This window comes from Rhinatrema bivittatum, chromosome 3, assembly GCF_901001135.1.
Source record: "Rhinatrema bivittatum chromosome 3, aRhiBiv1.1, whole genome shotgun sequence".
Taxonomy (NCBI): domain Eukaryota; kingdom Metazoa; phylum Chordata; class Amphibia; order Gymnophiona; family Rhinatrematidae; genus Rhinatrema; species Rhinatrema bivittatum.
Window position 1 is genome coordinate 236,130,751 of NC_042617.1, and position 24,522 is coordinate 236,155,272.

A 24,522-nucleotide genomic window follows, 5' to 3' on the forward strand; every position below is an offset into this window, starting at 1 on the left:
TCTGGACAGGGACACTGACATTTAATTTGTTCATTGTAGTTACCATCCTAGGCCGGGGGACATTCCCTGAACTCTGCAGTCATAAGCTTAAATTTGGCCATGTCATCCTTAAGCAATGACCATGATTCCCCTCCCTTAAGCGGGAAAAGGGAGAGGGTTGCGGTGAATGCTGTTCTTGCAGCATTCCCAGATGATTTGGAGATATCTGGAACATTCCTCAGGCATTAGCATGGTTTGTTTATTTTTGTTTTTCTATACCGATGTTCATTGAACATATCACACCGGTTTACATGGAGATAGTGGGGTCTATCGATGTGGACTTCTATTTTACATTGGAACTTTGCGAGCTTATTGCGCTTATTTGCCCTCTGGGGATAGGGAAATACCTACAGTACCTGCATGTAAACTGATGTGATATCTCAGATTGAATGTCGGTATATTAAAAAAAAAATATATATTGCACAATGAGTTAGGTAGCTTATTACATTGGTATTAGTGGTTTTTTACAATTGAGAATAGTGACTTTTTACAATGAAGTTAGTGACTTCTTGCATTGAGACAGTAGCTTTTTCTATCGATGTAGACTTCCTATTTTGCATTGGAGCTTCATGAACTTATTGCGATTTGCAACATTGTTATAAATAGTACAGTAAGCTAGGTAGCTTTTTACATTGATATTAGTGACTTTTTACAATGAAGTTAGTAACTTCTTACATTGAGATTAGTTAGTAGCTTTTTATTGAGATTAGTAATTTTTTACAGTGCCTTTTATGTCCTTTAGGATAGCATCTTTGTGGTTGTCTGTGGAGAGTGGTTCTGTGAAATGTACGAGGTGGATGGAACTATGTATGCGGTATAATTAGAAGGTTTGAATTGTTGGAGCTGACGTGGTTCTGTGGGGGGTGTTGTGGGATGTGGTGGGCAGAGGTGGGGGATTCAGCTTTGTGTGTTGGGAGTTGGGTGGGGGGTGGTTGTTTGGATATGCTTTTTTGAAGAGCCATGTTTTTAGGTCCTTTTTAAATGATTGGGTTGTGGGGTTGAGTCTGAGTTGGGGTGGTAAGCAGTTCCAGAGTGTTGGACCTGCTATGGTTAGGGTTCAGTTCCTTGTTGAAGTTAGGTGGGCTGCTTAGGTGATGGAGTTGGGATGAGTCCGGTGTTGGTTGAGCGGAGTGCTCTCTGGGTGGTTTGGAAGTGTATGGCCGGGTTTGGCTAGTCGAATTTTTCGGTGTATAGTGCTTTGTGTATGAAGGTTAGCACTTTGTATTGTATCCTGTGTGGGATGGGCAGCCAATGCAGGTTTTTTAGGATTGGTGTGATGTGATCAGATTTTTTTGGTGTTTGAGAGTGATCTTGCTGCTGCATTTTGGAGGAGTTGTAGTGGCCTGAGGGAGGTGGATGGGAGGCCCAGTAGTAGTGCATTACAGTAGTCTAGTTTGGTGGTAGTCTAGCATGGTGGTAAAATTGCTACTTCTGGGCCTTATGGTTGTAGCTTTGAATCCTGAGACCATTGGTCTTAGTAACCATTTGGGAGAGTAATTAAAAAATTAGTACTAGTGGGTCCTTTTAAAACAAATTGGAGAAAATTCTATTTCACTCATTGCATAATTAAGCTCTGGAATTTGTTGCCAGAGGATGTGGTTAGTGCAGTTATGTAGCTGAGTTTAAAAATGGTGTGGATAAGTTATTGGAGGAGAATTCCATTAACTGCTATTAATCAAGTTGACTTAGGGAATGGCCTCTGCTATTACTGGCATCAGTAGCATGGGATCTAATTAGTGTTTAGGTACTTGCCAGGTACTTGTAGCCTGGATTGGCCACTGTTGGAAACAGGATGCCCAGTATAGCAACTTCTTATGAGTGCACAACAAATCATGTCTTGTGACTGTTTTATTCAAACTTTCAAATATGCAAATATTAAACTTTAGTGTTATGATTTTATTTTGTAGAATGTTTGAAGCCCATATACAGAACTATAGTGGAGATGATCCTCTCAATCTCTGGGATAGGTAAGAGAAGAGATTTAATTGTTCTGATAATTCAGACACAGAATGACAATAATACTTGATTCTCAGACTTCATATTCCAGGTATGTGCAATGGACAGAAGAAACTCTTCCTCCTCAAGAAAAGCAGAACATATCCTATTTGCTGGAACGTCTTGTAAAAAATTTTTTATCTGACAAGAGATACCATAATGATGAACGATTCATCCAGTTCTGCATAAAATTTGTAAGTAGACTTAATTTCATTAAACATCAGTAGTACCGTCTGTATAGTTAGTATAGTATTTTGAAAGAACATATAAACAGTGGTGATGCACTGAAGGAGTTAAACATTTTGTTTTAATCATTAGTTTTGAAGTTATTCTAGCAGTAGCCCTTGAATTCCACAGAATCTCTAGGAGTAGCCATGTTAGTGAAAGAATCACTGAATCACATTATTTATTTATTTAAAGGATTTTCTTTACCGACATTCGTCAGTGACATGCCGATTTACATTGCAAACAGGGAGAAAAAGAAAGAGAAATCAGTTACAAAAATTAAGGATCAGCAAAACCGGGAGAAGTTGACGTGAAATGCATAAAGAGACAGGGATAGATGCATACGTAGAATATCATAAAAACTAAAACAGCTTACAACGGCAGAATATAACAGTAGAGAACTATTTACAGATTATGTGTCAATGTCTGAAGTGGCATGAGGCAGGTGAAAGAGGTAACTAGAGTGTTCAAAAAATTATGTGTAAAGAGACTGATGGGAAACATATAGGGAGGGTAGGTGAGGTTATGTAGAGATAATCCAGAGGGGATTGAGGTGCGCATGGTTAGGGGTAGGCATCTTTGAATAACCATATTTTGAGGTTTGTTTTTTTTATTTAATACTAGTTATAGTAGCATTAGTTAATATTAGTTATAGTAAGAACGTCCGATTCTAGATTTTTATAAACTGTAAATTTAGGTCTTCATTTCCCTGCTAGTTAGGTGTTTTTAGTGTAAAAAGCAGCGTGAAAGTGAGCCCTTTGTGCTGCAGAGTAGTTGACGCAGCCTCGTAGGCGAACCTTCGAGGCCTACACCAGCAGCTGGTGAATGCACCCTTTAGTAGGACAATCTGGAGCTTCACCCATACCAGCTGCCTCCCTCCTGGTGGCTGCCAGGAGTTAGGAAGGTGAAGAGAGCAGGAGTCCATTTAGAGGGTACTGAATTGTTAGGGGTTTTTTTTTGTAATCAGTGTTTTCACAGTGCGAATAGGACTTCTAGGAATACTTTGCAATTCAATTTAATAAAACTTCTGTTAAATCTTAATTGCTTTATTTAGAAATTAATTTGCATTTGTGTGAAGGATGAGGTGTATATGTGAGGATTGAGATCTTGGTGAGGAGAGGGGGAATTATTGTGCAGTGCGGCGTGGCTTGGGTTACTTTCTCTACCCTGTCTCATATTTGGTTCCCTCTCACCTTCCTCACTCTTCCCTCTCCCACCCAATAGTTTTTTTAGTTTTTGCCATTTGGCTCACGTAATTTTTTTTTTTTGCTTTCATTTTTCTTTCCCCTTACCTCTCCAGGCACTTTTTATTCTCATTTGTTGTGCTTTCATGCAGCCCTTCTATTAACTTATTTTTCCTTCCCTCTGCACCAGCTTCTTAACATTTCTTCTGTGGACAGCAGCCATCACTTGTCTGTAAACTGGGCAAGGCCTGTGGAAGTTGCTGCAGGTTTATTTGTGTTTCTGTTTTTAAATGTATCCGTAACCTGCTTATTATGAGATGATTATAGGCACCTTGGAGACAATTTTATCTGTGTGCTCTATTTAAATACACCAAGGCGTTTTTAGCATTTTCGGTCACCTTGGTGCCATGGTGGCATTTCATCAGCAAGTGGAATGTGTACTAATTTCTCCCCAGCGTTTGGTATCAAAGTTCATGAAAGAACTGTATCGTTCCATGCTTCTGATCAGTAAACGTCCAGTGCCTTGGATCCTTGTAGTTTTATCTCAGTTCATGAAGCTTCCCTTTGAACCTCTCAAGTAGTTGGATTTGAAGTTTCTCACTTGTAAAGAGGTTTCTTATATCCATCACTTCAGTATAAAGAACAAGTGAACTTTAGACTCTGCTTTCCTAGTGTGTAGTCAGATGGACTCGGGACCAATGGGTTTATGCTCCCCTACCAGCAGATGGACATGGAGTCAGGTTTAAAAGCGGACATCACTCTAGTTACACCCCTGCAGTGACCTCAGCCCTTCAGTATTTCTGTGTCTCCAGCAGATGTGGATATGCTTTCCCTATGGGGATCACTGTACCTTTTGGAAGAAGAAATTCTACTTTTAAATTGAAGAAAGGTTTGATCCCTACTCTCTTGTGGTGATAGCTAAAGGTCCCTCCCCCAGTTGAGAATTCCTGAGGTGATTTCCGTGCTCCCTCAGAGGTGTGCCTTGGTTCGGTAGCTGGGTTTCCCGGGGTGGATTTAGCTGCTAGTTCAGCTGAAAGACAGTGGGTGCAGGAGGCAGAGTGTGGCGGAGACGGCAGATGTCCTCTCTTTCCCCCCCCCCGCAGCCAGAGACAGTCTCTGTACTCAGCCAGTTTGTGCTGAGCTCAGGTAAGGTTTAAAAAAAAAAAGAGATTTTCCTTGAATCAGAGACAGAGGGGTTTCAGAACTTCCCTTCGGGTTCCGTGCTCTGAGTGCTGTACCAACGTTCGTTCCCAATCCCTTTGGGGTTGGGAGAACTAGGCAGCCTGGCGGGTTGAGCAGTCCCCTGTGGGCTAGGCCCCGCACTTAGGCTTTTTTCTTGCTTGCCGCGTGATAGGCTGTTTTTGTGTGCTCTTGTGCATGTTCTGCTGCCATTGGTGTACGTAGTATGTCAGCTCTGTGCACACGTGCACTCAGTTTTTGGGGGTGCATTTTACGCGCACAATTTTTCACTGTTCCCATGCTTAACTTGGTGTACAAGTTGAGAGTGCGCCTTCCCATGCTTTATTCTAGGTGCTTATTTTTTGTGCGCATTCCACTTCTGAGCATGAGCCATTCCAATGCATGTTTACCGCTGCAATGGCGCAGGTAAGCAAGAAGCCTAAGTGTCTTGCTATTTGTGTTGCCTGTCATATTAGGGCTTCTCAGCCTAAACTAATTTCTAAGTTGTGTCAGCGCTTGTTGGATTTTGCTAAGCTTGGCTCTTCCCATTCTGATGGGTGAGTCACGGCCTTGACTGGGACGATGCCAGATCTTGGTTCTCTCTTGACTGGCTCCTCCACTGACGAGGGCAGTTCTGTGGGGCCAGCTCCAGTTCCTTCTGGGCTTTGTCTGGACCCAGCTGCTTTTTCTTGGGTGGAATTTTTTCAAGGCTTACAAGTCTTTCTTCAGGTGTGGTCCTCCGCTTCCCCCATTCCTGTCTGGTCGGACCCTCAGCCGATGGCTCCTCCCTCTTCCAGTCCTATGCTTAAGAGTCTGAGCTCGCCTCGGCTCCCTGAGGGTGTTCTCAACAGGAATCCAGATGGCACTGATGATGAGGTTGATCCTGGAAAATGGGGAAATTCCTCCAGGGCTGGAACCATATCAAATCATGTTGCAGTTCTTTCATAGAGATGAACTGCCAGCCCTGATTTCCCAGACCTTGAAACAGCTAGGGGTCCCTGGTTCGGATGCCATGTCAGAGCCGAGGAAGAATCCCATTTTGTTTTTTCCCTGTGATGAATGCCATTAAGGAATTGATTGATCTGGAATGGGACGTCCCAGAGGCAAATTTTAAAGGTTCTCTGACATTGGAAGGCCTGTAATCCCTGGATCCGGCTGTGAGAGAACATTTTGCATTTTCCCAAAGTGGATGCATTGGTATGTGCCGTCTCTAAGTGGACGACTATCCCCGTAGAGGGAACAGTGGCCTTGAAAGATGTATGCGATAGAAGGATTGAGGTTATTCTTAAGCAAGCCTTTCAGGCGGTGGTGATGACAACTTTATAGATTGCCTCTTGTTGTGCCCTAGTGGCAAGATCTTGTCTGCTTTTCTCTCAGGAGGTTGATGAATCTGGAGGGAATTACAGAGCGGTTCTGGAATCTGCTGCCACCTTTTTAGTAGACGCAGGCTGTGCTTTGGTCAGGACCTCGGCCAGAGAAGTGGCTTTGGTGATAGCGGCCAGGCGTCAACTCTGGTTGTGAAATTGGTAAGTTGACGCAGCCTCCAAAGCCAGTCTTACCAAGATGCGCTTTAAAGACTCTCTTGTTTGGGAGCGAGTTGGAGAAACTGGCCAGTAAGTGGGGCGAGTCTACATTTGCTTGGTTTCCAGAGGATAAGAAGCAGTTACAGCACCCCTTTGGTTTGAGGGGTTGTCTCCGGGTTCCAGTCGTTTTCATTCCTACAGAGGGAAGACCTTTCAGCGGACTCAGCCATTCGGTAGGTCTCAGTCCTTTTGTCCCCGACAGCTTAAGAGAGGAGCAGGCTCGGGTGGTGGACCTTCCCGAGCTTCCCAATGAAAGCTTGCTGACCCACCTTCTGGAACAGGAAATAAGGTGTTGTCTGTCTCTCTCTCTCTCTCTTTATTGGAGGTGGGTCGAGATCACATTGGATCAGTGGGTCCTGTAGGTGATACAAGAAGGGTATGCACAGGAATTTTGCAGTATTCCTTGGGATATGCCCAAAAAAGCAAACCAGAAACTGATCCAATATAGCAGTTGCGACCAAGACAAGAGGATCAGTGAACACCAGGAGTTCTTTATTTAGCACAAAACATCATAAAAAGCCCGACTCAGGCTGAGTTTCACTCTTTGAGCTGCTTCAGGACAAACAGTAGGGAATACAACTCCACTCGAATGCCGGTGCAAACACTTTAGCGGCAAATTCCGCTTCGGACAGGATCTCAACCGAATAAACACCAGCTCTTAGACGGTCAGAGCATCATTTTTACAGCCGGAAAACCTTGATACTCCCTGCAGAGGAAGCAGGCAGTGGAGGTCATGCTTCAGATGCTCCTCAAACTGAGGGCTGTGGTTCCGGTGCCTATGTCTCAAAGTATGGGGCGATATTCCATTAATTTTGTTATGCCCAAGAAGGAGGGCGCCTTTTGTCCCATCCTGGATCTCAAGAAGGTCAACTGTCACTTGAAGGTGACTCATTTTTGCATGCAAACCTTACACTCTGTGATAATGGTGGTGCAGTCAAGGAAATTTCTGACTTCTTTGGATCTGTCAGCGGCTTACCTTCATATTCCCATCCGATTGGAAAACCAACACTTTCTACGCTTTGTCGTGTTGGGGCACTATTATCAGTTTTGGTTGCTGCCTTTTGGTCTAGCCAATGCTCCCAGAACATTTTCCAAGGTTATGGTGGTAGTAGTGGCAGCCTTGCAAAAGGAAGGAATCCTGGTGCACCCATATTTAGATGGCTGGTTGATTCGAACCATGTCTCTGGAATAGAGCCGCGTGTTGACACACAAGGTGATCTCCTTATTGCAGGAGCTCGCTTGGATGGTGAACCGGTACACGCTCTGGGCTTTCTGGGATCGCTTGTCCAACAAGGTGGTCCTGATCCAGACAGACAACCAGGTGGCAGTGTGGTACATCAACAAACAGGGAGGTATGGGATCGTTCCTCCTGTGACAGGAAACTGTTCAGATTTGGTAATGGGCTCGGTCTCAGGGCATGCTGCTCTGAGCCATATACCTTGCGGGGATGGAGAATGTGGTTGCAGACTGCCTTAGTTGGGCCTTCCGATCCTACGAGTGGACTCTGGATTCGGCGGAGGTGGACCGGATCTTCCGCCTCTGGGAAATCTCAGACATGGATCTCTGCGCCTCCCCCTGCAATAGCAAGGTGAAACACTTCTGCCCCCTGTACAATCAGGACGGCAAACCAGTCACCTTTGCCTCCATTAGGGCAGGGGCCTTCTATACGCATATCTTCCGCTTCCACTGTTGATGAAGACTCTCCTGAAGTTCTGTCAGGACAAAGGAACCATGGTCCTCATAGCCCCTCATTGGCCGAGGCAAGTTTGGTTCCTGGTCCTTCAAGATCTCTCTATCAGGGACTCGAGCGGTCTGGGGAACTCTCTAGATCATGTCACGCAGGATGTGCCATCCCAACCTCAGGGCGTTGTCCCTAATGGCCTGGATGTTGAGAGGCTAATTCTGCAGCCCTTTGACCTGTCAGATGATGTATCTCAGGTCCTGCTAGTTTCCAGGAACCTTCCACTAGGAAGCATTATGGCCTGAAGTGGAGGAGGTTTGCCATGTGGTGTGAGCGTCACGGATTGGTTCTGTTCTCTTGTCCTACACCAAAATTACTTGACTATCTGCTGCACCTGTTGGGTGCTGGCTTGAAGACCAACTCTGTCAGGGAACACGAGTGCCATTGGGGCCTACCACCAGGGGGTGGATGCTTCGCCCATATCTATGCAGCCCTTAGTGGGTGGTTCATGCGAGGTCTGCTTCAATTAAAACTTCTGCGTTGATCTGCTGTATCCTGGGACTTCAGTGTGGTGTTGGCCCATCTCATGAAGGATCCTTTCAAGCCATTGTGCATCTGTGACCTGAAGTACTGACATGGAAGGTCATGTTTTTGGTTGCAGTCACTTCGGCAATTAGGCTCAGTGAACTTCAGGAGTTCTTGATCTACCCACCATACACGAAGTTATTTCATGATAGGGTGGTTCCTGCATATGCACCCTAAGTTCCTGCCGAAGATGGCGAAGGATTTCTTTTTTATTTTATTTATTTAGTAAGGTTTATATACCGTCATTTGGATCAATTCCTTCACAAAGGTTCATATGGCACAAAATATAAATTAATAAAATACAAACAAAATTAGTACAAGTGCCAAACATCTAAATACGCTATTACATCATAATCATATTAAAAAATAGAACCACTAATTCTAAAAAACGAAATCTGTAGCATAAAATAATCATCAGTCTTAATGTATTTTATGTTGTGCACAGGATTTTAAGTAAAACATTCTTAAGAACCTACATACATAGTAAAATTTAAAAAAGCTGTAAAGCTCTTCTATGTATCATTGCTCTCGGATGTAAATGCCTGTGTGCACAACCAAGTTTTAAGATCGAATTTAAAACGTTTATCCTCTGTGATCACTCTTAATTCTTGTGGCATCGTGTTCCACAGTGTTGGGCCTGCTAGTGATATTGCACTGTCCCTTACTTGTGTGAGCCTCGCTGATTTTAATGATGGAATTGACAAAAGCCCTTTATTAGCAGATCGCAGGTTTCTTTTTGGGACATGTATTCAAATTTTAGTGTTAAGCCATTCGGTATTATCATCATATAATATTTTATGAATAGTGCATATTTTATACTGAATTCTGTATTAGATCGGAATTTCCATCTGAACCAATCAATCATCCTACCCACCTTTTTTCCCAGGCCTCGTTCACACCAGGGTGAACGGACTCTGCACAGCTTGGATTGCAAGAGAGCCTTGGCCTTTTACCTGGAGCAGACAGCAGGCCACAGACAGTCCATTCAACTCTTCATCTCGTTTGATAAGAACAGATTGGGAGTTGCGGTTGCCTTGCATACTCTAACTGGCTGGCAGATTGCATCTCCTCCTGCTATGTGCAGACGGGACTGCAGCTTGGGGGCCATGTCAAGGCTCATTCTGTCAACCATGGGGGCTTTGGTGGCCCACCTGAGAATGGTACCAGTGTCTGAGATCTGTAAGACAGCATCATGGAGTTCCCTCCACACTTGCTGCACACTACTGTTTGAATAGGGATGGCAGACACGATAGCAGTTTCGGTGTGAAGGAGTAAGAACATAAGAATTGCCTAGGGCCCCCCCCTTTTTTTTGGGGGGGGGGGGGGTTCAAGCTGTTTCTCGCTGTTACCAACAGCACCTGAGTTGTTGTGCCCGTTGACACCTGGTTCGGTACCTGTTGGTTCTGTTTGTGTTCGGGAACATCCTATAGCTAGGGATTCACCCATGTGTGAGGGCTACCGTCCTGCTTGTCCTAGGAGAAAGCAGAGTTTCTGACCTGTAACATGTGTTCTCCTAGGACAGCAGGATGTTAGTCCTCACAAAACCCTCCCGCCACCTTGCGGGGTTGGGTTTCTCCTATGTTTGTTTTATTTTTTCATAATTTATGTTACGAGACTGAAGAGGGACCCTGCATGGATGCATGGATAGTGGCATGCTGAGTGTGCCGAAGTTTCTAGAAACTTTGACATAAGTTTTCCATACTGGTCTCCAGCTCATGATGTCGCCCATATGTGAGGACTAACATCCTGCTGTCCTAGGAGATCACCTGTTACAGGTAAGCAACTCTGCTGTCTGGAGCAATCTTTGTAAGTGTCATTTGTAATTCACACAAATCTGACTTTTTAGGGGGTTGAATACAGCAATTAACCTGTTTATAGCATTGATGTATTCCTGTATACTTTCTGTAGGCAGAATTCATCCCTGAACCTCTTACGTTTTATGACTACCTTGGCAGTGAAGGAATTGGCATCAAGTCAGCTTCTTTGTATATAGCCTGGGCTCAGCAACTAGAACACCAAGGAAATGTGCAGCATGCCAGTGCCGTGTTTCAGAATGCTATTCAAAACAATGCGGAGCCAATGGATGTACTGGATCAACAGTACAGGTAAAAGCAGCTTTGTTTTTCTTCTACTGATGCTATAATTCATGGTGATACTCATTTTTGTTACATATTTCTCTGCTATATACTACCTTACCATTTTGTCTTTTGTAAAAATAAATAAAATACAGTATGGTACCACAAAGACAGAGGCTTTTACAAACCATCAGAATGACACTGACATGGGAAAGAGGCAGGCCTATGAGACTGAAGGAGTTGTGTGAAGCCTCCCTGCAAAATAGATCGGGTGCTCCATAATATTCTAGAGGACTCTTTACTCCTGGGGGAATTATGCATTTCTGTTGGACTATCTTTTATTTCTGTACTGCATTTAAAATTATTACTCCAGACAGCAATTATATTGACTTATTTCTTAGCATATGGACATTCCAGAACCAGTGGGTTTTGCACCTCTACCAGCAGATGAAGATGGAGCAAAGCTGACATTAGTGTATATACCCCTGTAGTGACATCAGCCCACCAGTATTTTCTGTCTCCAGCAGATGGTGGACGTGCAACTCCCTACTGGTGATTGCTTTAAATTTGAGGAGAAAAAAAGAAGGAAATTTAATTTGGCCCACTCTTCTGTGATATCTTATGGTCCCTCCCTCAGCTGAGAATTCCTGAGGTGATTTCCATGGACTCTGATGACTGCCTGGTTTTTCAACTAGCGTGGACTTAGCTGTAAAAATAAAAAATAAACAAAAAAACAAAAAAAAAAACACCAGCTGAAAGGGAAGTGAGTGCAGGAAGCCAAGTATGGCAGTGAAGGCTTATGTCCTTTCCCCTGCAGCCGTAGACGGACCTTGAACTCGGCCAGGCAGAGCTCAGGTAAAGGGGCGACGATAAATAAATAAAATAAAGAGAATGGGAGTCGAGTAAAGATACCTTCTTCCCCCCCCCCCCCCCCCCCCCGTCTCTGTGCTCTGTGCGTATTCAGACGATTGTTCCTGCCTCCATTGTAACTTGGGAGCTGCCTGGTGGGATGAGCAGCCCTTGCAGCTAGGCCTTGCTCCAAGGCTTGTCTTGTTAGCCAAGTGGTAGGCTGCTGCAGCGTTTTCGTACATTTTTTTTGTATACTGCAGACTGCCCTCTTAAGTTTCCATTGGATCGTGCTTGTGCGTCTGATTATATGACCTGTTGTGCGCCTAATTGGGCGCATAGAAGCGTCTACCAGGGCACCCATTTGTGCACGTACATGCTTTTTTTGCACGTATTATGAGTGTCCTGGGGGGGGGGGGGCACTTAAATAGACACAATGTTGTATGCCTTATTTTCAGGCCTTAATTTTTGGATGCACTATGCCTGTTAGAACATATTGGCAGACTAATGCCACACATAGCGAAGAACCTTAAGTGCATTGCCCTATGTTTTGCTTGTCAATCTCAACCTGGCATTCCTTCTAATTTGTGTCAGCAGTATTTGGAAACTCAGATTCCCTGTACGTACCCGGATCAGTCCAGACACCTGGGTTGTGACTCCGCACCAGCACATGGAGACAGAGCAAGATCTCTCGGGCTCAGCTACATATAGCAAGGTGCCACCCACAGCCCCTCAGTCTTACTCTGTCTCCAGCAGATGGGGCAGGTACAACCACAGCCTCTGGGGTCCCTGGGGAGACTTTTTGGCTTAGCTAGCTAGTTAGTTCTCTCGGGGATCTTGGATCTGGTTAGCAGTTTAAAAAAAAATAAAATAATAATAATATACAGAAGAGGATTTGAAGAAGAGCTGTCATCCTGGGAGCCTCCCAGGGGGGTTGTAAGGTCCTGAGGGGACCATCCCCCTCTGGTTGAGGCAGCCGCTAAGGGTCGAGGACCCGGCCCTTCAGGTTAGCGGTGGTAGGGGTGACACCGGGGAGCCCAGTTCACTCACTGGAGCAGCACTCACAGGACTCTGGACAGCGAACGCAAGAAAAAAAAAAAAAAGTTGTTTTTATTTCTCCGCGCGCTGGCTCTCCGTCGCTCCCCGCTGTTGGCTCGCTAATCGCCAGGGTTTTTGGTTGGGGGGGGGGTCGCGGGGGGGGGGGGGGGGGGGTGCGCTGTGGCTCGACGAAAATGCCCTGAGGCTCGGCCTGCCACGCGACGGCGTTTGTTCGGTGTGTGTGTGTCTCTGGAGGCGAGGGACCATCCGAGGCAGGTCGGGAGGGTCGGCCCAGGTCAGTGTGATCGCCGCCGCGTGGAGATCCGAGCGCTGAGGTCGGGGCCGATCTGTTCCCGCTGAGTGCGGGAACGGCGGCCATCTTGGAAACTGTTCGGGAAGCCACGCGAGTGGCTGCAGGGGATGGCGCCCTCCCGCCCGCGCTTTCCCCGCAGGCAAGGCCTGCCGGGGGGGGGGGGTTGCCCCCCGTCACCCAGATCGGAGGGCAGTTTTGAGGAGACTTCATCTTTTTCGGATTCCTCTTGCTCTTTGGATTTTTCGCTCCTGCTGCAGAAGATTTTAAAGCATAAGGCGTTCAAGCGCAGGGCCGGCAGGAAGACCTCGGCGGGGGGACGGGAGAAGCATTCTCGGTCCCGAAAGCGGAAAGCCAGGGAAGGGTCCCGGAGGAGCTTGGACCCTCCTAAGGACAAGCGCCCGTTGCGGGGGTCCCCGCAGGGCACGGACACGGACTCCTCCTCGCTGGAGGACACGCAGTCTCCCTCAAGGCCCCTGGGAGGGGCCGAGGAGGCGGAGGAAGAGATGGCAGCGCTCCCTGGCTCCGGTAAAAGCCCTGCAGCGGGTGATGGTGATGACCCGAAAGTGGTCAGGCTGTTTCGGAGAGAGGAACTGGGACCACTGATTCCGGCCATTCTGCAGGAGCTAGGGGTGGAAGCCCCCCCAGTACCGGCCCGGCAAGGGGCAAATATGGATCCAGTGTTACTGGGCCTCCGTGGTCCAGCGGTGGCGTTTCCCTTTCATTTTTCAGCGTCGGATGTACTGTTCCGGGAATGGGACCCTCCGGAATTGGGCCTGAAGGTGAGTAAGGCCATGGATAAACTTTATCCGCTGCTGGAGGACGCGCTGGAGCTTCTCCGTCTTCCCAGGGTGGACGCAGCCGTCTCGGCGGTTACGAAGAGGTCGACCATTCCAGTAACAGGGGCCACGGCATTGAAGGACATCCAGGACAGGAAGTTAGAACTCCAGCTGAAGAAGGTTTTTAAGGTCTCTGCCCTTGGAGTCCGCACAGCCATATGTAGTAACTTTGCCTTGAGGGCCAGCTTACGCTGGGCCCAGTTACTCCAGGCCAATGCGGGTCTCTCAGATGAGGAGTCGGCCCAAGCTAACCTCTTGGAGTCGGCGATCGCTTACAGCGCGAATGCGCTATATGACTTGTTGCGCACTTCGGCCAGATCTATGGGCTCGGCAGTTACAGCACGTCGTCTCCTGTGGCTACGGAACTGGGCGGCGGACGGTTCCTCCAAAGCTCACCTAGGTTCGCTGCCGTTTAAGGGGAAGCTGTTGTTTGGCAAGCAATTAGATGATCTGATGCAGTCGTTTAGCGAGAACAGACCATTTAAGCTCCTGGAGGACAGACCTAGGTCGCGGAGCTCCTTCCCCGCTCGGACACGTTTTCGGGGCGGCAGAAGGTCGCGCCCGCAGAGATCTTCTGGTTCGTCTTACCGTTCCGGAGCTGCCAAACAGTCGTCGTGGACTCCGTCCTTTCGAGGGAAAAGATTTGGGAAGCAGGGCGGAACCCCGTCGGGGTCGGGACCTAAAACTTCCCAATGAAACGTGTGTGGTCCATTCCTCTCGACAGCTCCCAGCAGTGGTACCAAACGTGGGAGCCAGGTTGGCATTGTTCTCCGAGGAATGGACCAAAATAACGTCGGACCAGTGGGTCCTCAGCGTGATAAGACACGGTTAAGCTTTAGATTTTGGACGGATCCCGGCGGACAAGTTTCTCGTCTCGCCCTGCAAGTCTCGAGAAAAGAGAGTAGCAGTGCAGGAAACTCTCCAATGCCTAGAAAGCTTGGGGGAGATAACCCCAGTTCCTCCTGGACAACACTGCAAGGGGCGGTACTCCATTTACTTCGTAGTGCCCAAAAAGGAGGGTACGTTCCGGCCAATTCTGGACTTGAAAGGGGTCAACAGATGTCTTCGGATTCCACGATTCAAAATGGAGACGATTCGCTCGGTTGTTGCGGCGGTTCGTCCAGGAGAGTTCTTGGCCTCCTTGGACCTCACAGAAGCGTACCTTCATATAGGCATTCAGCCGGAGTATCAGAGATTCCTTCGGTTCTGTATTCTGGGCAGCCATTATCAGTTCAGAGCTCTTCCCTTCGGTCTGGCCACGGCGCCACGCACATTTACCAAGTTAATGGTAGTGGTGGCAGCCCAGCTCCGGAGGGAGGGGTTTCTGGTGCACCGCTACTTGGACGACTGGTTGATTCGCGCGAAGTCCCAGTTGCGGTGTCGGGAGGCGGTCGCCAGAGTCCTTCAGCTCTTGCGCTCTCTGGGATGGGTGGTCAACCTTGCCAAGAGTTGCCTAGATCCTACCCAGACCCTGGAGTATCTGGGAGCGCGGTTCGACACGCGGCAGGGCAAGGTCTTCCTATCCAAGGGGCGGATGCTCAAACTGCAGGGACAGGTGAGGCGACTGCTATCTCTGCAGATCCCACAGGTTTGCGACTACTTAACGGTCTTGGGCTCCATGGCGTCCACACTAGCGTTGGTTCCCTGGGCGTTCGCTCATCTACGACCCTTGCAATCAGCATTGCTCTCCCGCTGAAAGCCAGGGTCCGAACAATTCCATCTACCGCTGCCACTCACGGAGGCGCATTCTCTACTGGAGGCTAGCGCCGGATCATCTGATGAGCGGAGTTTCCCTGCTCATGCCCGACTGGACGGTGGTCACCACGGACACCAGCCTTTCCGGGTGGGGTGTGGTCTGTCTTGGACGATCGGTGCAGGGACAGTGGTCCAGGGAACAGTCACGGTGGTCCATCAATCGCTTGGAGACCAGGGCGGTGACCCTGGCGCTGCAATCCTTCCTTCCGCTAATACGGGGGAAGGCGGTCAGAGTGTTGTCGGACAATGCAACGACTGTGGCGTATATCAATCGCCAGGGCGGAACACGGAGTCAGCCGGTAGCGGAAGAAGCGCATCAGTTAATGTGCTGGGCGGAGCATAATCTCAGCAATATTGCCGCCTCTCACATAGCCGGAGTCGACAACGTTCAAGCGGATTTCCTCAGCCGGCATCATCTGGATCCCGGAGAATGGGAGCTGTCGGAAGAAGCGTTTCAGCTCGTCTGCGACCGGTGGGGATCTCCTCACATGGACCTGATGGCCACCTATCACAACACGAAGGCGCCTCTGTTTTACAGCTGCCGAAGAGAGCGGGGGGCCGAGGGAGTCGATGCCCTAGTACTTCCCTGGCCAACAGACGTGTTACTGTATGTGTTTCCTCCTTGGCCTCTGATCGGGAAAGTTCTAAGAAGAATAGAACTGCATGCGGTGGAGGTGATTCTGGTGGCGCCAGAGTGGCTGAGACTACCGTGGTTCGCGGATCTTCTGCTGTTGGCGGTGGACCCTCCCTTTCGTTTTCAAGGGTCCGCGGCTTTTCTCCACCAAGGCCCCGTTTACTTGGAGGAGGCGGATCACTTCTGTCTCGCGTCATGGCTTTTGAGAGGAAGCGTTTGAAGAGTAAAGGGTATTCGGATGCGGTAGTAGCCACGCTGTTGCGGTCTCGGAAGCAGTCCACGTCCTTAGCCTATGTGTGGGTGTGGGCGGTGTTTGAAGGTTGGTGTAGAGATCACAAGGTAGATCCTATGAAGGCGGACGTCCCTGACTTACTGGCTTTTCTCCAGGGGGGCCTCTCTTGCAGTACCCTACGGGTTCAGGTGGCGGCGTTAGGTTGTCTCAGGGGTAAGGTGCGTGGGGCGCCTCTGGCCCTGCACCCGGATGTTGCTCGTTTTCTTAGGGGTGCTAAGCATTTACGCCCTCCGTTGAGGCAACCTTGCCCGTCCTGGAATCTTAATTGGGTCCTCTCGGCCTTGTGTTCGGCACCTTTTGAGCCTATCAAGCAGGCGACGATAAAGGATCTCACGCTGAAGACGGTTTTTCTCGTGGCTATCGCGTCAGCGAGACGAATCTCAGAGCTGCAGGCTCTGTCTTGTAGGGAGCCGTTCTTGAGGATCTCTGATGCGGGAGTTTCCTTGCGCACGGTTCCCTCCTTTTTACCAAAGGTGGTGTCGGCGTTTCACTTGAATCAGTCGATAGAGCTCCCCGCCTTTCCAAGGGGTGAGCTGACGGAGCCGAAGGCCAGAGAGTTACGGAAGCTAGATGTACGGCGGGTTCTCCTCCGCTATCTGGAAGTAACTAATCCTTTCAGGGTGACTGACCACCTCTTTGTTTTGTTTTCCGGTCCAAAGAGAGGTGGTACGGCCTCTCGAGCTACGATTGCCCTTTGGCTCAAGGAGGCCATAGGTTCCGCATATTTGATGCGGGGCAAGTCTGTTTCCGGGGGTCTCGGGGCCCACTCGACTCGAGCGCATGCTGCCTCATGGGCAGAGGCTTCTCAGGTGTCGCCTCAGGAGATTTGCAGGGCGGCTACCTGGAAGTCGTTACATACTTTTACTAGGCATTACCGGCTGGATGTTCAGACCGCTGACTCTGGGGATTTTGGTGAGAGGGTACTCCGAGCGGGACTCTCTGGATCCCACCCTCGGTAACTTGGCTCTGGTACATCCCAGGTGTCTGGACTGATCCGGGTACGTACAGGGAAAGGAAAATTAGTTCTTACCTGATAATTTTTGTTCCTGTAGTACCACGGATCAGTCCAGGCTCCCGCCCGTATTGTCTGTGCTGTCAGTGTTGAAGTAATGGAGAGTCCGCTTGTTGGATTACTTGTTTGAAGATGGAAATACTTGTTTTTTCTCCTAGTGTTCTGGGAGTCCTGTTCCAGTTGGGAGTTCGTGAATTTGGCCCTTGTTGCGGGCAGTTTAGCTAGTTAGTTGTTCATTTCTGCTTTGACATTACGTAAGACTGAGGGGCTGTGGGTGGCACCTTGCTATATGTAGCTGAGCCCGAGAGATCTTGCTCTGTCTCCATCTGCTGGTGCGGAGTCACAACCCAGGTGTCTGGACTGATCCGTGGTACTACAGGAACGAAAATTATCAGGTAAGAACTAATTTTCCTATTACCTACATCTGATTTTACTAAGCCTGGCTCTTCCCAGCCTGGTGCAGGAATGGAAAAAGAGCTGCCTGAAGGGTTGGCTGATTTTGGAGCTCCCTAACTGGTTCGTCAGCAGGGGAAGTAGTTCAGTCTGGAAAGGACAGTTGCTCCCTGGTTTTGGCATGGATCCTTCTGCCTTTTCTTGGGTAGAATTTTTTTCAAAGATTGTACTCCTTCCTTCAGGCTCAGTCCCTAGCTAGTCTTAAGTCCGGATCAGAAGCGATGAAATCCTGCATGATTAGTGCTGCAGGTAAGCACTGGGATACGCCTAGAGCTGGTTTTCCCGATAGGGACCCAGATGGCACAGATGACACCAATCCTTATTCCCTGGAGGATTGGAGCTATATAGAACTATGTTGAGGTTCTTTCATAAAGATGAGTTACTGGCTCTGATTTTCCAAACATTGAAGATGCTGGGAGTACCTGTGGCTGAATCCATGTCTGAGCCAAGGAAAGATCCCATTTTGATATTCTTGCGTAGAGCTTAATGCTTCTTCCCTATTGTGACGGTCATTCAATAATTGATTGATCTTGAATGGCTCCCCCCCCGCGCCCCCCCCCCCCCCAAAGCTAATTTTAAAGGGTGACGAGTCTTAGAAGGACTGTATTCCCTGGATCCAGTTGCAAGAGAGTCATTGCATTTTCTGAAGGTGGATGTGCTTGTGTGTGCTGTTACCAAGCGGACGACTATTACCGGAGAAGGGGGAGTGAGTGGGTTTGAAGTATGCATAGGATAGGAAAATTGAAGCTATCCTTAAGCAGGCCTTTGAAGGAATAGCAAGGAATTTGCAGATAGCTTCTTTCCTGTTGTTCCCTGGTTGTTTGCTCTTGTTTACTGCTCTCTCAGGAGATTGAATCTGAATCTGGTGTAAATTCCAGGGCAGTGATGGAACCAGCAGCCGCCTTTTTGGCAGATGCGGTCTGCACTTTGACTAGAGGGGTGGCTTCGGTAATAGCAGATGGATGTCAGCTGTGGCCGAGAAATTGGTCAGCCAATACAACCTCGAAGTCTAACCTTACGAAATTGCCCTTTAAAGGCTCACTCTTATTTGGGAGTTTGCTGGAGAGAATGGTCAATAAGTGTGGTGAGTCCCTGGTTCCTCGATTACCAGAGGGTAAGAAACAGGCGCCAGGATCCTTCAGCACGAGAGGTTGTTCTAGAGGGTTCAGATGTTTTTGACCCTACAGAGGAGCGGTTTTTCAGAAGAATCTACCTTTTGGTAGATCTCGGTCCTTTCGTCCCAGGCAGCTCAGATGGGGCACAGGCTCAGGTAGTAGAGCACCCCAAACAGCCCACCTTCGGGATCTGGAGATAGGTGACCTATTTCTTTTTTCTTTTTTTTTTTTTTTTAATCGGAGGTGGGTTGAGATCATGATAGACCAGTGGGTTCTAGATGTGATAAGGGTTGGCTATGCACTGAAGTTTTGCAGTGTTCCTCTGGACGTGTTCATGGTGTCTCCCTGCAACTCTCCACAGAGACAGGCAGTGGAGTGTATGTTGCCAAAAGTCCTCTGCCTGCAGGCTGTGATTCCAGTGCCCAAGTGTCAAGAAAATACGGACCGATATTCCATTTATTTCGTTGTGCCCAAGATTGTGGGCTCTTTGTGCCATCCTGGATCAAAAAAGAGTCAATAGTCATCTGTGTGTGAGACTCATTTTCGCATGGAAACCTTGTACTCAGTGGTAATGGCAGTACAGTCGAGGGAGTTGCTGACATCTGTGGATCTGTCTGAGGCTGATGGCGCAGGTGTGACTATTGATGAACACAATACGCCTGACAGTGTGATCCTATCTTTCGATACTCGAATTGATGGTGGCATCCCTGGAGGTGGTGCCCTGGGTGAGGGTGCATATGTGTCCCCTTCAGCGCACTCTGCTTTCTCGTTGGAGCCCACAAAATCAAGACTATTCGGCTTCACCTGCCGCTAGAGGTTTGCTTTCAACTACAGTAGTGGATTAAAGTGGATCATCTAAGAAAGGGGGTTTTGACCTTAGAGGTTTTTCTTAAGAACATAAGAAATTGCCATGCTGGGTCAGACCAAGGGTCCATCAAGCCAGCATCCTGTTTCCAACAGAGGCCAAACTAGGCCACAAGAACCTGGCAATTACCCAAACACTAAGAAGATCCCATGCTACTGATGCAATTAATAGCAGTGGCTATTCCCTAAGTCAACTTAACAGCCGTTAATGGACTTCTCCAAGAACTCATCCAACCCTTTTTTGAGCCCAGCTACACTATCTGCACTAACCACATCCTCTGGCAACAAATTCCAGAGCTTTATTGTGCGTTGAGTGAAAAATAATTTTCTCCGATTAGTCTTAATTGTGCTACTTGCTAACTTCATGGAATGCCCCCTAGTCCTTCTATTATTCGAAAGTGTAAATAACCGATTCACATCAAGACCTCTCATGATCTTAAAGACCTATCATATCCCCCCTCAGCCGTCTCTTTTCCAAGCTGAACAGCCTTAACCTCTTCAGCCTCTTCAAACGATACACATAGTTCAGAAAAAATGGATGTCTTAGATTTTAGTTTTAAAAAAAAACGTATTTCCACTGTTGTTCACAGTCATTACCAAAGAATCGGCATTTGCAATGCGTCATGCTGACCATCTCTTAAAGAGCTAGTAAGTGTCCCTCTGTCTTTCAGCCATTTTTTCATTGCTATCGTTTGAAGCATTTACAGGCTCTTTTTTTCCTCAACAAGTTATAGGCTATTTAAAGCTGAAGTAATTCATCAGAAACATCCTGAAGCTCCCTGAAGGAGTGTAACCTACTCCGAAACCCTGCAGAGTTGAAGGATTAACTTCAGGAATAAGAGAGTGCACGTTTGAACAACATATAATGTGCACTTATCTCATGTTAACCACAGCTACAATGATTCACAGCCAGTATAAGGACAGTGGTGAGGAATGACCGATGATTAATCTGGATATAGTGCCTTAAGGCTATACCACTCTAGCCTGCTGCACCACAAATACCAGGTCTCTGTGTCACTATAGGCTTTATTAATACAGCCAATGACAAGACACATATGATGGTCGTCCGCACCTTTGCCATATGATATTACAGGCGCCACAAGCAGCAGAATTTTTATTTATTATTACTATTAGAAAAGGAGGCAGAACATCTAGAGCTGGATAGACCTTTATTGAGGATGCATTGTATGATTTACGTAGGGTGTCTGCGGTTTCAGCCCAGCAGCTTCTTTGGCTCCACAAATTGGGCGGCAGATATGTAGTCCAAATCTCAATTAAGTAATCTTCCTTTCAAAGAGAAGGTACTTTTTGGAGACTGTTTGGAACAGATGAGAGATGGGGGCCCAAACCCTCATAAGCTGCCAGAGGATAAGCCAAAGTGGGGCTGGAAGTCCTTCCCCAGCAGGCAGAATTTCAGGGAGGCCAAATGTTGCCATCCGGGAAAAAGATCCTCTTCACAATGGCAGTATTCAAGCAAATCTCAATCCTCTCGGAGGTGGGGAGGGGCGTAAGACCTTATGGGAGAGTTTACCCCCCTAGCTCTTGAGGACTTAAGGGGGCGCAATGAAATTTAATTGGTCCACTCTATTTGTGTGTGTGTGTGTGTATGGGGAAGGCTGTTTGCCCAATTTTACAAAGTGTGGACCAAGTTGATAACAGAGCAGTGGGTCCTTTCTGTCATAAGAGACAGCTATGCATTAGAATTTGCTTCCTGGTAGTCAATGCCTTCATAGTCTCTCCATGTACTTCAAAGGGGAAAAAAACTGTGGTGCAATCCATGTTGGACCGTCGTCTTCTGTTGGGATCAGTGATTCTGGCCCCAGAAGCAGAGAGAAATCAAGGCATATATTACATTTTATTTTGTGGTGCCAAAATAGGAGGGCACATATCAGCCCATTCTGGACCTGAAAAAGGTGTAAACACATTTCTGATATGGATTACTCTTGTTTATGTTTGTGGTTAGACAATATGTTATACTTAAAAATAGTAAAACTGAAAAAAAATATGGTAAACATTTCTGCGGATTCCCCACTTTCAGATGAAAACTCTGTGCCCAGTGATTACAGCTATCTGAAAGGGGGAGTTCCTGGTATCCCTATCTTCACATCCTCATTCGAAGAAGTCATTTGAAGCTTTAGGTTTGCGGTGCTAGGAGGGACACTTTCAATTTCAGGAACTTCCATTTGGACTTGGCAACAGCACCTTGCATGCTTTTCTAGTGTTATGATTTTGTCTGCTGTTCAGCCACCTCATACCCTGATTCTAACTGCTATGCTGCCTCCCCACCTGCAGAGGTCTCCAGTGAGCTCTGTTCAGAGTTATCTGAGCCATCTCCTCAATGGCCTCCTGACTCAGCCTATCTTGCAACTTCCAATCCACTAGGAGTCCTCAGCAAGCTTAGCCTCCAGCCTTGCCATGTTGCTTCTCACTGTTTATACCACATCCAAGCTCCAGCCCTTTATAACCCAGCTCTGCCATTCTGCCCTTACCTTTTCATGGAGTCACGCTTGGCTTTTTGACCTGGCTGCTGCTCCTTGCCTTGTCTTGTGGCCTCCAAGCCTTCTTGCTCCATGCCTTGTGGCCTGTCCAGGCCTTGCCTTGAAAGTTCCACATTTCTGAATGGAGATTCTACATTATATAATTGTGGTGGTGAGAAAAGGAGAATTTATGACCTGGCCCCTGAGAGGTATCCTTTAACAAAGAGAGGTTATTCCCAAGAGGCAGTCAGTATTCTTTTGAAGGCCAGGAAATAGTCCATTTCTGAAGTCTGTGTTAGTCTGGAGTATTTTTGAGCAATAGTGCACCAATAAGCGGTTGTGCTCTAGGGAAGTGTTGACACCGATGGTTTTGGAGTTTTTGCAGTAAGAGCTCTCAGGGTTTGGTGCATAATTCTTTGAAGGTACTGGTTGCAGTTGTTGCATGCTACAGGGGACATATGAGTAATCCCTTTTCACCTTGTCTAGATATATCACGTTTCTTGTAGAGAGCGAAGCATATTAGGTTTCTGGTTCAGAGTCCTGTTCCATCTTGGGATCTATATTTGATTTTGACCTTTTTATTGGGTTTACAGTTTTTCCCTGCCAGGGAAATTTCACTCAGACTGCTTACTTTAAAGGTGGTGTTTCTTGTTATTTGTTCAACGAGAAGGATCTCTTGAGTTGCAGGTGTTTGCCTTGCAGAGAGAGCCCTTCTTGGTGTTCTCAAAAGATATGGTCATGTTTCTGACCTTTTTTCAAAAGTGATTTCTGCCTTTCATTTGAATCGGGTTGGTTGGTTGCATTTAGTAAACATTCAGATGAGGCAGATCGCAGGTTGCTGCACTGCTTGGATGTACAGAGAGTTCTGTTGGGATATCTCAAGATCACTAATGCCTTCTGAAAGTCAGATCCGGGTATTTTTTTTCACCAGAGCTCGAAGTGGTGAGGTGATTTCTAAAGCTTTGACAGCATGTTGGATTACAGAAGGCATCTTGGCATATGTGAGTTCCAGTAGGTTCTTACAAAACAGTCTGGCTCAGGCAGCATTTTGGGCAGAGTTACGGTTGATTCCTCTATTGTTCATTTGCATAATGGCAACTTGGTCTTCACTGCATTCATTTTTTTAAGTATTATTTTGCTGTGGAGGTGTTGAGAGCAGGTTTGGCAGTGTCTTGCACTGTTCAGGAATAGCTTGATCACATCCCACTTGACTGGATTGATTTGATTGAATGAAGAGGAAGGAGAAATTAGTTCTTACTTGATAACTTCCTTTCCCTGAGTCCAGCAGACCAGTCCAGAACCCTTCCTGTTACCAAACTCATATCCATTTTACAGTTAGAATATAAGAAGAGATGGTGTACTCGAGTATATTGTACAAACAGATATATTCTTTACAAAGTTGTAATTTGTTTTTTCTTTTTCCGTTTCTGATTAGGATTTCCTGGATTTAGAAACCCTCTGGTTTAAAAAAAAATGTATGGTTGAGGGATAAAGATTTTAAATTGTCCAAAGTTAACTTATTACAGGTGGTAATGGCAGCCTGAGGTCAGCATGAATATATATATATATATATATATATATATATATATATATATATATATATATATATATATATATGTATGTATCAGCGAACTTATTAAACTGTCTCCATCTGATGGTCCACATGCATAATCCATTCATCTGGACTAGTTTGACTAGATTCAAGGAAAGGAAATTATCAGGTAAGAATTAATTTTGCTTTTTTGTCCTAACACTAGTTTTTCCTTTTCTTTCCCTGCGTTCCCCCCACTTTTTTTTTTTTTTTTTTGTTGTTGTTGGAACACAATCCTTAGCTAGAGAATCCCACTTGTGTGGCTGTTTATCCTGCTTATTCCTTGGAGAAAAAAAAAGTTGCTTACCTGGATTGGGTGTGTTCTAGGGACAGCTAGATAATCAGCCACACAACTTCTCACCTCCCCTTCTGGAACTGGCTTCTCTTCTAAGCTTATACACAAGTCTGAACAGATCTGCATGGCAGTGATCTTACAGGAAGTTCTGTGTATTCCCAGAATAACTGGTTAAAAGACAGGAAACAGAGTAGGATTAAATGGTCAATTTTCTCAGTGGAAAAGGGTAAACAGTGGAGTGCCTCAGGGATCTGTACTTGGACTGGTGCTTTTCAATATATATATAAATGATCTGGAAAAGAATACGATGAGTGAGGTTATCAAATTTGCGGATGATACAAAATTATTCAGAGTAGTTAAATCACAAGCGGATTGTGATACATTACAGGAGGACCTTGCAAGACTGGAAGATTGGGCATCCAAATGGCAGATGAAATTTAATGTGGACAAGTGCA

General features: G+C 46.8%; 1 protein-coding gene across 3 annotated transcripts in view; it reads left to right on the forward strand.

Annotated features, from left to right (window-relative positions):
- Positions 1 to 24,522, forward strand: part of BUB1 (BUB1 mitotic checkpoint serine/threonine kinase) — a 403,183-nt gene that overhangs the window by 12,516 nt on the left and 366,145 nt on the right. For all 3 annotated transcript variants that reach the window (XM_029594322.1, XM_029594320.1, XM_029594321.1), the window contains 3 exons: positions 1,947 to 2,006; positions 2,087 to 2,228; positions 10,380 to 10,576. In XM_029594322.1, the coding sequence (XP_029450182.1) occupies positions 1,948 to 2,006; positions 2,087 to 2,228; positions 10,380 to 10,576 (398 nt within the window). In that variant the 5' untranslated portion in view covers position 1,947. The remainder of the gene's footprint in view (positions 1 to 1,946; positions 2,007 to 2,086; positions 2,229 to 10,379; positions 10,577 to 24,522) is intronic.